The sequence below is a fragment of the Lissotriton vulgaris genome, chromosome 4_1 (genome assembly GCF_964263255.1).
Source record: "Lissotriton vulgaris chromosome 4_1, aLisVul1.2, whole genome shotgun sequence".
NCBI lineage: Eukaryota > Metazoa > Chordata > Amphibia > Caudata > Salamandridae > Lissotriton > Lissotriton vulgaris.
In genome coordinates, this window is record NC_141691.1 from 678126488 (window position 1) to 678138894 (window position 12407).

A 12407-nucleotide genomic window follows, 5' to 3' on the forward strand; every position below is an offset into this window, starting at 1 on the left:
ATGTTAAAAATCTGTCCAAGACAGACTTAACTGATATTTTTCATCATCTCAAAATAGTTCCCCATTCAGATCTAAGAAGATAATGTTGACATCGCCCAAAATTGTCTATTACAAATGTAGTTTTTTTAGAACTGGCTTGACAGCGCATCCGTCTGCAGAGTAGACCTATTGTTACTAATTCTTTAAAATATACATAGAGTGGGCTTTTTGCTCTGCCCAGAGTAGTATTTCTCTCTCACTTTACGTTTTGCCTGTTTGGTGTATCATTCCTTTTCCTATCGGGTGCTTGCACCCCAATTCACTAGGGACTATTTTTCATCTAAAAAATATTCTGAACCATCTCGCATTAAATTATTTCTCGGATAGATGCGTTTTCCAAACAGAAAACAATTGTTTTGTTTTGTTTTTTCACTGCACCAGCGTTTTTTAATGATTTAATCATGACTCAAGCCATACCAAGTGGCATTGCCAATGCCTGTTTGATCAAATGATTGTAGCTCTTTTTAGCCAGGGTTTTTAATGGGTTTAGGAAAGTGCTGAAACTTCACTCTCCGCCTTATACAGAAGTGTGTCTATCATACTGTCACGCATTATTTAAATTATAATTATCTAAGGAATTGTATTTATTTCATGAACATTTAAACTAATAACTCAACTGTATTTCTTTCAGAGGCAAATCGAAATATTTCAGTAAGGAGTGACTCCATTGACAAAGAAAAAAGAAGTCTTCTTGGAATTTTCAGAGTCAATAAAAGAAATAATAAGGTAAGAGTTGAGTATGCATATATTACTAACGTTTCTCACACAGCCTAAGCACATAATACATTACTATTCAATAAGTGACAGGCATAAGGAGAAAGGAGCATGCAGTGACACTTTGGGTTTACTCTATGATGGTGCCATTAAGAACAAATTCAAGCCTTTGCACCTTCCTGCAAAATGTGTGTGTGTGTGTGTGTACATATATTACACAGTGGCGGTTGCCACCAAGTAGTTACAGTGAACATCGTGTCACCATAAGAAATGCATTTTTTGTTGCTAGCAACTTTGGGCCCATTTGAATCTCTTGGTATATATGTTTAACACTCATAGACTCTCTGAAAACGCTTACACTCACTGGATGATGTCATGAGTGATGTAATATGTGAGGCCATAAGCAGTGTATTGAGGGGGAATAAAATATAGTTAGCTCAGGTACCGTAACTGCTGAATTTCAATAGTTTTGCATGAGTGAAATATGGGCTTAACTTTAGTTTTTTCTGTGAATTTCTAAGATTTTTTAAATTCTATTTCCTAACTTTAACATCCATGGAACCTTCATTTTTTAAGTAAATTTCTATGGTTTTTTAGCTAATAGTCACATTTGCAGAGTAGTGGAGAAAGAGGGTGGTGCCTCTGACCAGCTCTCAGCAATTCTGTTGTGTGGGACTAACTGGAGGTAACAGGAGGGGTTCTTGGCCCCCAAGGACCCTCAGCATCCAAGGGGACTTCATCCCCCAAGCAGTAGAGCTCCAGGAAGCACAATTTCAGAGTGGTGGAGAAAGGTGGCGGGGTTGCTGATGACCTATCAGCTATCCCGCTGTGTGGGACTTACTGGAGATAACAGGAGGGGTAGCTGGCCACCAAGGACCCTCAGCATCCAAGGGGACTTCATCCCCCAACCAGCTGTGCCCCAGGAGGCGCGTTTGCAGAGTTGTGGAGAAAGGGGGTGTGGCCTCCGATAACGTCTCAACTGTCCACCTGTGTGGGACTTACTGGAGGTAACAGGAGGGGGTGTTGGCCCTCAAGTACCCTCAGCAACCAGGGGCACTTCATCCCTTAAGCAGTTGTTCACCAGGAGGCACGTTTACAGAGTGATGGAGAAAGGGGGCGGGACCTCCGGTAACTTCTTCTGGGCCAGCCTTTAAAAAATACAATTATTATGGAGAGTCCCCTTCCCTGGGCCGATTTGGGCGCTGGGGGCCACACCCAGCAAGGCCAGGCATTTTTGTACGGTGGAGGTGGGCGGCGTGGCCCCCCTCCCTGTCCGATTTTGGCCCCATGGACCCTATCCCTCGGAGCCCGGCCTTTTAAAAAAGAAATTTGAATTTATGGGAGAGAGTCACGCGCCCGCTCCCCGGGCCGATTTCAGCCCCAGGATCCCCATTCCCCAAGGCCCGCCCTTTTTAAATGTGATAAATAGTAGTAGCTGAGGGGGGCCACGTCAGTCTCTGAGGAAGAAATGGAACACTTGAACAAAGAATAGAAATAGAGGACATTATTAAGCCAATAAAGGCCATCCGTTCAGGGAAAGTGCCCAGCCCAGATGGCTTACCCATTACTTCTTATAAAACTTTTACTTAGTCGATCATCAAGCACTTCAAAAGCACACTTGATCACTTTGTTCTGCATGGCAAGATTTCTGGCATGGTCACTGAGGTCACCATAGTGCTCATCCCCAAAGAGGGCAAGGAACATTCTGACCCAAACAATTTTAGCCCATTTCACTTCTAATATAAAAGCTAACATTTTTGCAAAAATTCTAGCCAATAGGCTAGAAAGTTGCATAACCAAACTTATCCTTAGCTCTCAAACGGGTTTCATCAAAGGGCGTCTTGTGAGGGACAGCATTTGCACATTCTGTCATATTTTAGAAAAAGCTTGCCTTTACTCACTGCCGACTGCAGCGATCACTCTTGACGCTGAAAAGGCATTTGACAAAGTGTCTTGGCCTTTTCCACATGCAGTCCTTGACTCTCATAATTTGTGTGACTTTTTCATTAATATGGTTCTGGCGCTCTACATGAATCCCAAAGCAAACATTAGGATTAATGCTACCAGCTCCTCTTATTTTGACTTACACCAAGGTACATGACAAGGATGTCCTCTCTCACCCGTGTTCTTTCTACTTACTATTGATTCTTTACTTAAATTACTTAACGCTGAACCTGGAATCAAAGGTCTCCAATTTGAGGTCAATACATATTTAACAGCAGCATATGTGGATGACATCCTTTTCTTCTCAGAAGATGTCGAAGCGGCAATCCCATGTATCATCAATATTATTAATACATTTTGAGAAGTCTCTGAGTATACATTAAATAAGGACAGAACAGAGGTGTTTCCTTAAAGTTCACTATGTCTTCCTTCCCACTTAGGTGAGTCAGGGCTTAAGTGGCAGTCCACACATCTTAAATATCTGGGGATTTGGTTCTGTAAAAAATCTCACTGACACATTACTTTTTAATGAATCACACACAATTGCCAATGTTAGAGATCTCCTCAGCGCTTTGTCGACAAATTTATTTCCTAGTGAGGTAGGCTCCAAACACTCAAATTAATGATCACTCTGATAGTGAACTTCCTGCCATCCAAGCTTCCGCTAAAAGTATCCCCATCCTTTTTCCAGGAATTCGATAAAATCACTTCCAAATTTCTTTGGAGTGATAAGAGAGCGAGGAGCTCATACAAATTCTCAGAAATAGCATCTACGGGGGGCTGTAATCTTCCGAACTGGATCCTGCACCAGTCAGCTTTCTTACCTGCCCAAGCTGCTATTGGGTTACTCCCAGTCTCCCCAAATACCCCACCATGGTCGTATATTGAACATGACTTATGCTTAACCCTGAGCCAAGCAGGCGTAGTGCCTCTACGCAAACTTCCAAGGAGTTGGAAAGCAACTCCCTCTCCCAAAATAATAAGAAATTAATTAAAAGATGCTTACCTGCCCTGTGGCTGCCTCCTCCTTTACATCACCGCTCTCCTGCTTCACTATTAACCCATACGTTGGTACGTCTTGCATGTGTGCAAGACGTACAACGTACGTTAGTTTTAAATCATTTGGGAGGGTGGAGGGGCCCGGCTAACTACCTCCGCCACGGAGTCGTAGTTTTGCCAGACCTCCACATTCGCAACAGACCGCGGAGTAGGGAAAACTACTTAAATCCGCTGGTGGAGCGTAGTTACCCGCCCGGGGTTAGTTTTTTTTTTAAACAAACTTTATTATGCCATTATTCACGGTGCATCACATCATAACCAATGGTCTTGGCATTTTACATTTTGTTGTAACATGAACCCATCAGTCAGTTCAGTTCAATAAACTTTATTCGGTTAAAAAGCAAATAACCATAAAAGTAACAGACATAAAACAAAGTACAATGATTACAGTAGTTACAATAATTACTTCTCATGATTAGTAGTACAGTGAGGTAGATCGATAGGGAGTCTAAGATATTTCAATTTGAATTTGTTTCCTAAATTTAAAAACACTTTTTAAATACTTTAAAATCACAGTAACAGTTAAAATCGTGTCCATTTTCTGTACTTCTAAAAAAGCTGGGCGACATCTGGTTAAATTCATGTTTTTTAAAAAAGGGACTATGATTTTCCTACGTATAGCAGTATAAAAGTTGCAGAAGAAAAGGATATGTATATCAGATTGTTGTGACGTACCATCACACAAACAGGTGGGCAAAATATGGTTCCATGAGTTCATGCATGGAAAAGACACTAATCTAAAAAATATACAAAATCTAAAACGAGTTAAAAGAAAACGATCATAGTTAGTCATGGACAGGGATAAATATGGCTGTACAGTATTAGTCTCACAGAGGGTAGGAAGGTGAGAGTGTACTGTAGATTTCAAGATTTTCACTCTCTTCCTCTTATCCAGCAGGTGGTCCAGGCAGATAGTTTTTAGTGTCTTCCTGGGAATAGTGTCCATTGAGGTTGGGTCCGAGAAATATGAATGTAGTCCAATCTCGGTCAGAAAGTGCTTTACGTAGCCCAGCCATTCCATTCTGTCCGCATGGTCCAAACTGAGGGTGTCACGTAGCAGGGCCCGGTTCATAACACATTCGTTAGTAGTCCATACCCTGTGCCACAGTAGGATAGGTTGAATTCTGATAATGTCCGTTATGTAAGGTTGGCCAAGTTCAGCGTGACAATTAAATGTGGCAGCACACTGTGGAACTGCTAGAACTCCCCTCAGAAATTTGTTCTCTACCAGCTGGATTTGATCAACATTTGCATATCCCCACAGACCTGAGCCATACATAGCCACAGACAAGCATGTAGCTTTATAGATGGTTAACATTTCTTTTATCGGCTTCCTGCCCAGTTTTCTAACAAAATTCTGTAAGGCCATGATCGTTTTCATAAATAAAAGAGTTCTAGCCTTAATAGCGCTTGTCCAGGAACCTGACTCATGGAATAAAATGCCCAAATAAGAGAAGGTTGGGGTGTTATCTAGCGGCACTTTGTTTAAGAAAATACGCTTCATTAATTTACCTGGTTTTAGGCCACAATTCATTGTGAAAGTCTTGCTACAGTTTACTAGTAGGTCCAGGTTCAGCATGAATTTCTCAAAGCTAACTACTAGTTTTTGCAGAGCGCGAGGAGTGCGTGCCATGAGTACTGCGTCATCCGCATACATGAGCGCAGGGATTTCCCTCCTCCCCACCCTGGGCATATCCCTACACTCCTGCAGCAGGTGACGCTCGAGCCCATTAATATAAAGAAGGAATAAAAAAGGTGCCAATACGCAACCTTGCCGCACTCCGCGACCTACACTAAATTGTCTGGAGCATTCTCCTCCCCTGCCATAACGAACAGAGGCTGTGGCTCCACTGTAAAGTTCCCTCAAAAAACAGATAATGTTATTGTCAACTCCCAAACCTTTCATTATATCCCACAATTTCGAGTGTGATACACAGTCGAACGCTGATGAAAGGTCGACAAAAGTAAAATACAAGCGTTCAGATTTTATCCTTATATATTTATGCTGCAAAAGCATTAGGTTTAACCCTTGCTCAATTGTGCCAATCCCTTTTTGAAAACCAAATTGCAAATCACTAATAATATCATTTTCCTCTGCCCAGCTTTGGAGTCTTGCCAACACAACGCGTCCTAAAATTTTTACTGAGGAATCAAGAAGGAAGATTGGTCTGTAGCAGGCACAGCTGTTTCTATCCCCCTTCTTGTAGATCGGGACAATGACTGAGGTGAACCAGGATTCTTTCAGACCCAATGAGAGAGCTGCATTAAAAAGTTGTACTAACATTGGCCCCCAGATTTCAGTATTAGCTTTAAATTGGTCTGCCGGAATCCCATCAGGTCCGGCAGCCTTACCGCATTTAGTAGATCCCAAGGCTAAAAGCACTTCATCAATTGTTGTAACCAGGTTGTAACTCTGTTGTGCATCCAGGCTAGAGTTAAGACCCCCACCATGGATGTCTTCCTGTGCCTTATAAAGATTTGAAAAATGGTCTACCCATTTGTCCTCATCTATTGCAATCTCGATTCGCGCCGTGTGGGTTTCATAGGGGAAAGGGGTGTTAATTGCTTTCCAAAATGCAGCGGAATCTTTAGATTGCAAGGCCTCACAAAGGGAATCTAATGCCTCCTTATTCAACGCGGTTTTCCTTACTTTCAGGGCCTGAGTATATGTATTCCTACACTCTCTTATTTCATTTTTATCCCTAGGGCATCTGTGTACTACCTGTTTTAGATTTTTCAGAGCCCTTGTACATGCAGTATTAAACCAGCTCTTGGGCCCCTTGCCTCTGCGTCTTGCCTCCACCCTTAGGCTACTTTTTATGTTTGCAGCTATTATTCCAAAGTGCTCAATAATTTGATCATTAGTGGAGTTGTCACTTAGGCAAATCCTAAAACTATTTGAGCACACCTCCCAGAGTTTCTCAAAAAAGGTTGTGGGGATTACTTTACTCCATTTAATTGTGTACCCATTTTGTCTCTCCCAAGGACAACATCAACCGCTGTCTCAGCTAGAGGCGCGGCCGTCGATGGGTCTGGGAACAAATCTGCTACCTTAAGAGATTGCGGAAGGTGGTCACTTATGGGTAGTTGGATATTCGTAACCCCCAAGAGTCTGTGATTAAGATTACTGGAGGTAATAATAAAATCAATAGTTGTCGCTAAGCCTCTACCAACAAAAGTCGGAACAAAGGGTGTGGGTTCTGGGGCAGATTCATTGGCAAACCCCAAATCAAACATGAATAATAATTCATTAAGTAAGTCCCCCATCAGGGTATGATCAAAATGTGTCAAGTGCATATCTCTCTCTGTCATTAGGCCACATAGGCCCTGATTCCCTTTAGTACATAATGAACAATTAAAATACCCCCCCCATATGATTATCAGCTCCCTTTCATTTCTGTCTACCTCTAACTGAATTTCATCTTTAAGCTGCTTCATTACAACCAGAATATCATCTCTCGGGACATTGTTATAGAAATTAATAATTAACACCACAGCTCCTTTATAGTTCCGTAAGGTTATAATTTGGAAATAACAGGAATTTAAATGGCAGTGAGCTTGTTTAATTTTAAGTTGATTTGAGACAAGCGTTGTCAACCCGCCCTTAGCTCTTCCAAAATGACCTCCAACAGCTGGTGTAAAGAAGGTTCTATAGCCACTTACATGGATTGATTCCTGTATCCAAGTTTCTTGCAAGGCCACTATATCCTGACCGTTTATTACTGACTCCCAGGCTGGATTTGTGATTTTTTGCCTAAACCCTGCTATGTTCCAAAACAACAGTGCACATAGATCATTCTCTTTCTGGGTCAGGCCTTCTCCTGCCTGTTCCCCACCCCTGTTATTGATATCAACTATGGGAGATTGCATCTGTTCCAGGGTATTACTGTTACATGGTAACAAACTGTCAGCGTTAGGGGCCTTTTGTAAGGTTGGCAGATCTTGGGGAAACCCACTCAAAATCTCGGTACTTTTAAGGGGAACTATATCCTTAGTAGAGGGGTGAAAAACTGGAGGAAGAAACTTATTCCCAACCAGATTTTCTTGAGGTGTCTGAGCTTGTTGTCAATCTACTCCGTTCAGATCATTGAAAATCTGGAAACGATTTTGGATAGGTAGATTATACATGGATGGGTGGAGCTCTCTGTTGTTCCATGGTCTCCCTTGCAGGAGGTTGGGCTCGGGGTGTGGTGGGTATTGACTATTTATAGGGGGGTATTGATAATCTGATACCTGATATCTGGGATAGAGCACCTCCGACCTTTGCATGTGAGTATGGGGGTCCTGAGCATTTACATAAACAGGATAACCCATCAAAGGTGGTGGCCCCATTAAACCGGGCATATCCCATGGTCCCACTTTTCTAAAACCCCGCTGTCGGTGTGGTGTTTTCTTAAATAGCTGCCTATTCCAACCCTGTTTATTATAATCTTTTGATGGTGCATAGGGATAGAAATAGGATAGCAGATGTGTGGAGATGGCATCGCTGCTACTGGCATCGAACCAATCTCCAATGTGCCTCACGGCCCTATAATCCTTAAAGTTGATGACTATTACATCACCCCTTCTATCCTTAGGTCTGACTCCCACCCAATGGGCACGCCTTACACTTAGGATTTCTCCATTGATGGATGCAGGCAACGGTCTGTTGTCTCGGAGCCAGAATGTAACCTTGTTCCGTAAGGCAACGTGATCTTCCCATTTACCTGCAGGTAGTTCTGGGACCCCTGCCATTACAATAACGAAAGGGGCAGAATCTGGGGGTAAGTCTATAGTGTGGCTCGTTTTTTCTAAGGCAACGGTTGGTGGATTCTTATTTCTCTGATTAATTGTTAAAGGGTCTTTTCTACCTCCCTGTTTTTGAGATCCCCCAGGTTTAAGAGTTTGTTCTTTAGTTACTGGGGCCGCCAGCTGAATTGCAGGCGGTTGCAGTGTGGGAGTTGATGGCAAAATCGTTGGGCTGCCCACTCTTCCCTTTTCTTGCACTAGTTTCTTTTTTAACACGGGTGCTGGTGTCTTGATTACTGGAGTTATAGGAGCTGGAGTTATAAGGGGAGCTGCAACTTTAGATTTTACAGGAGGGTTAGTCTTAACTGTGGGATTCGTCTTGGCTTTTCCCGGGCCCTTTATTAGGTCATGTAAAAGGAGGGAATTCTGTTCAACCTTTTTCTCTATGATGTCCAAGTGTGTGGACATCAAATCGGTCTTATCCAAAATCGGTTGCATCACACCCCTGATTAATTCTAGAATTTTGGCCAACATGGCCTCTTCGCCTAATAAAGTTTGACCAGTTTGTGACTGTGGGGTCTGAACTACCCCTTTCCTTATCTTCGTGGGTCGATTACAGAGTGCCTCACCCCCCCTTTTTTTACTTGTTCTTATAGTGAGGGGTGAAATAGAAGACCTGGAAGATGCCTCAATGGGCATTTTTGGTGATCCTGATAACCTTCCATTATCATTCCCTGTAGGTGAGTCTAGTAGAGATAAGCTAGTTGGCGTACTAGACAAGAGGTGCTTACTCATTATAGTGGGATCAAGAGGAAAATTATCAGTATTGTCTGTAATCCCTGATTGTGAAAAATCAATAAGCATTACGGAATCTGTGGGTCGACTCTGTGAAGTAGCATCCCCCACTCCTCCCAGGTTTGAAGACCTCAACTCAAAAAGTAGAGGTGCAGTTTCAGGCACACTCCCCCCTCCCTGTGTAATTTTATGACTTGCCTTACTTTGCTTCCCCCTCCGTCTCACTCGGGCTTTCTTAAATCTTCTAGGGGATTCTTTAGTTGCAGGATCATTTATTCCTGTAGATGATATGGCCAATACTGTGGGAGCTGAAACACAAGGGATTTCATCATAATGGCCTGCATGGACCATGGCTGTTACAATAGTTACTTTGCCTGCAGGGACCGAGTGTTCCTTGGCCACAGAGTTATCAGGAACAGTAACTGGGAGTTCAGGTGCAATAGTAATAGTAGGTGAATGTTCCAGGCCCAGTGAAGCCCTCCTATTACTGTTAATTTGCGCTACCTTCTTTATAAGAAAATTGTCCATAGTAACCACTTTAGTAGTCATGATAGCTGATAGTTGAGTGCTAGCTTAATACGAGAAGTATAAAAGGTAAAATAACAGGTTATCACTCACATAATTGGAAGCTGCTCGAACGATGGATGGAGGGACGAAAAGGGGATGGCCCCGGCCCGGCTCCTCGGTCCCCGGAGGGCCACAGAGGGCCCGCCCTTTGCCCGGGCTTAGCCCCGGGCGTCCCGCGACGCGGGGCTTCTGTCAGCTTTATGGGTCCGTGTGCGCTCACTCAGCGCGACCCGCGTCACCCAGCACGCGCCGCCGCGTTGCCTGCCGGGAGTTGTAGTCTCCCGGAGCGGCGGCGCGGAGTCCTGATGGCGTCTGACTCTTGGCGGTGTTGGCGAGGTCTGAGGTGAGTGCTGTAGGTGTCCGCTGTAGGTTTCTGCCCACGTGTGACTCCTTGGCGGTGGCGGCGGTATTATGGCAGTGTCCCCCGCTCTGCCGGGCTTCTGTCAGCTTTATGGGTCCGTGTGCGCTCACTCAGCGCGACCCGCGTCACTCAGCACGTGCCGCCGCGTTGCCTGCCGGGAGTTGTAGTCTCCCGGAGCGGCGGCGCGGAGTCCTGATGGCGTCTGACTCTTGGCGGTGTCGGCGAGGTCGGAGGTGAGTGCTGTAGGTGTCCGCTGTAGGTTTCTGCCCACGTGTGACTCCTTGGCGGTGGCGGCGGTATTATGGCAGTGTCCCCCGCTCTGCCGGGCTTCTGTCAGCTTTATGGGTCCGTGTGCGCTCACTCAGCGCGACCCGCGTCACTCAGCACGCGCCGCCGCGTTGCCTGCCGGGAGTTGTAGTCTCCCGGAGCGGCGGCGCGGAGTCCTGATGGCGTCTGACTCTTGGCGGTGTCGGCGAGGTCTGAGGTGAGTGCTGTAGGTGTCCGCTGTAGGTTTCTGCCCACGTGTGACTCCTTGGCGGTGGCGGCGGTATTATGGCAGTGTCCCCCGCTCTGCCGGGCTTCTGTCAGCTTTATGGGTCCGTGTGCGCTCACTCAGCGCGACCCGCGTCACTCAGCACGTGCCGCCGCGTTGCCTGCCGGGAGTTGTAGTCTCCCGGAGCGGCGGCGCGGAGTCCTGATGGCGTCTGACTCTTGGCGGTGTCGGCGAGGTCGGAGGTGAGTGCTGTAGGTGTCCGCTGTAGGTTTCTGCCCACGTGTGACTCCTTGGCGGTGGCGGCGGTATTATGGCAGTGTCCCCCGCTCTGCCGGGCTTCTGTCAGCTTTATGGGTCCGTGTGCGCTCACTCAGCGCGACCCGCGTCACTCAGCACGCGCCGCCGCGTTGCCTGCCGGGAGTTGTAGTCTCCCGGAGCGGCGGCGCGGAGTCCTGATGGCGTCTGACTCTTGGCGGTGTCGGCGAGGTCTGAGGTGAGTGCTGTAGGTGTCCGCTGTAGGTTTCTGCCCACGTGTGACTCCTTGGCGGTGGTGGCGGTATTATGGCAGTGTCCCCCGCTCTGCCGGGCTTCTATCAGCTTTATGGGTCCGTGTGCGCTCACTCAGCGCGACCCGCGTCACTCAGCACGCGCCGCCGCGTTGCCTGCCGGGAGTTGTAGTCTCCCGGAGCGGCGGCGCGGAGTCCTGATGGCGTCTGACTCTTGGCGGTGTCGGCGAGGTCTGAGGTGAGTGATGTAGGTGTCCGCTGTAGGTTTCTGCCCACGTGTGACTCCTTGGCGGTGGCGGCGGTATTATGGCAGTGTCCCCCCATCAGTCATCATGAGTAAGTGTACACACTACAAGTTTAGCATCCTTCATTTCTATAACATAGAACTTACGATGTAATAAATGCAACATTTGGAGTCATCCATAACTATTACCAATGTCCCTAACACCCGCCCGGGGTTAGTTATGTTCTCCTTTTAGTACATCCTCTCTTATTACAGTGTCAGAATTTACCCTGCCACATTCCCACTGCATTCTTATGGATACTGAGAATACGTTACCGATGCTAAACAAATGCTTACCAGATTTGATCCATAAATCAAGATGGGCGTCACAATGGCTTAATCCAAATGTCAATGCAGAAATTGCTCCTACCATTGCACCTTTGTTGGCTTCCAAAAGTGTCAAGCTAATCAGAGACCTTTATAACAACAATGACCCACTCCCCTTTTCAGCTCTAGCTAGAATGCACAAACTCTCCAACTTTGTAAAAATCAAAGTTAGACTCTCCAAGCTCAACCCTTCAAAAAATCGACTTTAGTCACTCACCTTGCCCTATAGAAACTCTCTGAACATGTTGCCTCCATAATCTACAAGTTCCTCTCTGGCCCACAACCTTTACAAAACGAAATTATTTGCACCAAACAAGGGCATCACCTCCCCAATGTTGAAGGAACATCGCCCCTTTGGCTCAGAGCTAGCAGCTGAAAAATAAAACAAAATTCTATCATCATTTTATTCTTTGCCTGTGTAGGAAGGGGTGGGGCTGAAGCCACGGGAGGGTCTAGGAGGACTGGTTAGTGCATTTCTAAGTATGCAAGGGTGTTTGGCTGGTCGTTTTTGGCTGGCCAAACAGAAATGCACACTTAGGTTTCTCCAACCCAGCAGTATTGAACAGTCAGGTTGGAAAACAAGCACAGACT

The 12407-nt window shown here is 45.6% G+C and overlaps 1 protein-coding gene across 1 annotated transcript in view; it reads left to right on the plus strand.

Annotated features, from left to right (window-relative positions):
* COBL (cordon-bleu WH2 repeat protein) overlaps nucleotides 1-12407 on the plus strand; it is a 955089-nt gene that overhangs the window by 504468 nt on the left and 438214 nt on the right. The window contains exon 6 of the mRNA XM_086964957.1: nucleotides 671-765. Coding sequence (XP_086821083.1) covers nucleotides 671-765 — 95 coding nt within the window. The remainder of the gene's footprint in view (nucleotides 1-670; nucleotides 766-12407) is intronic.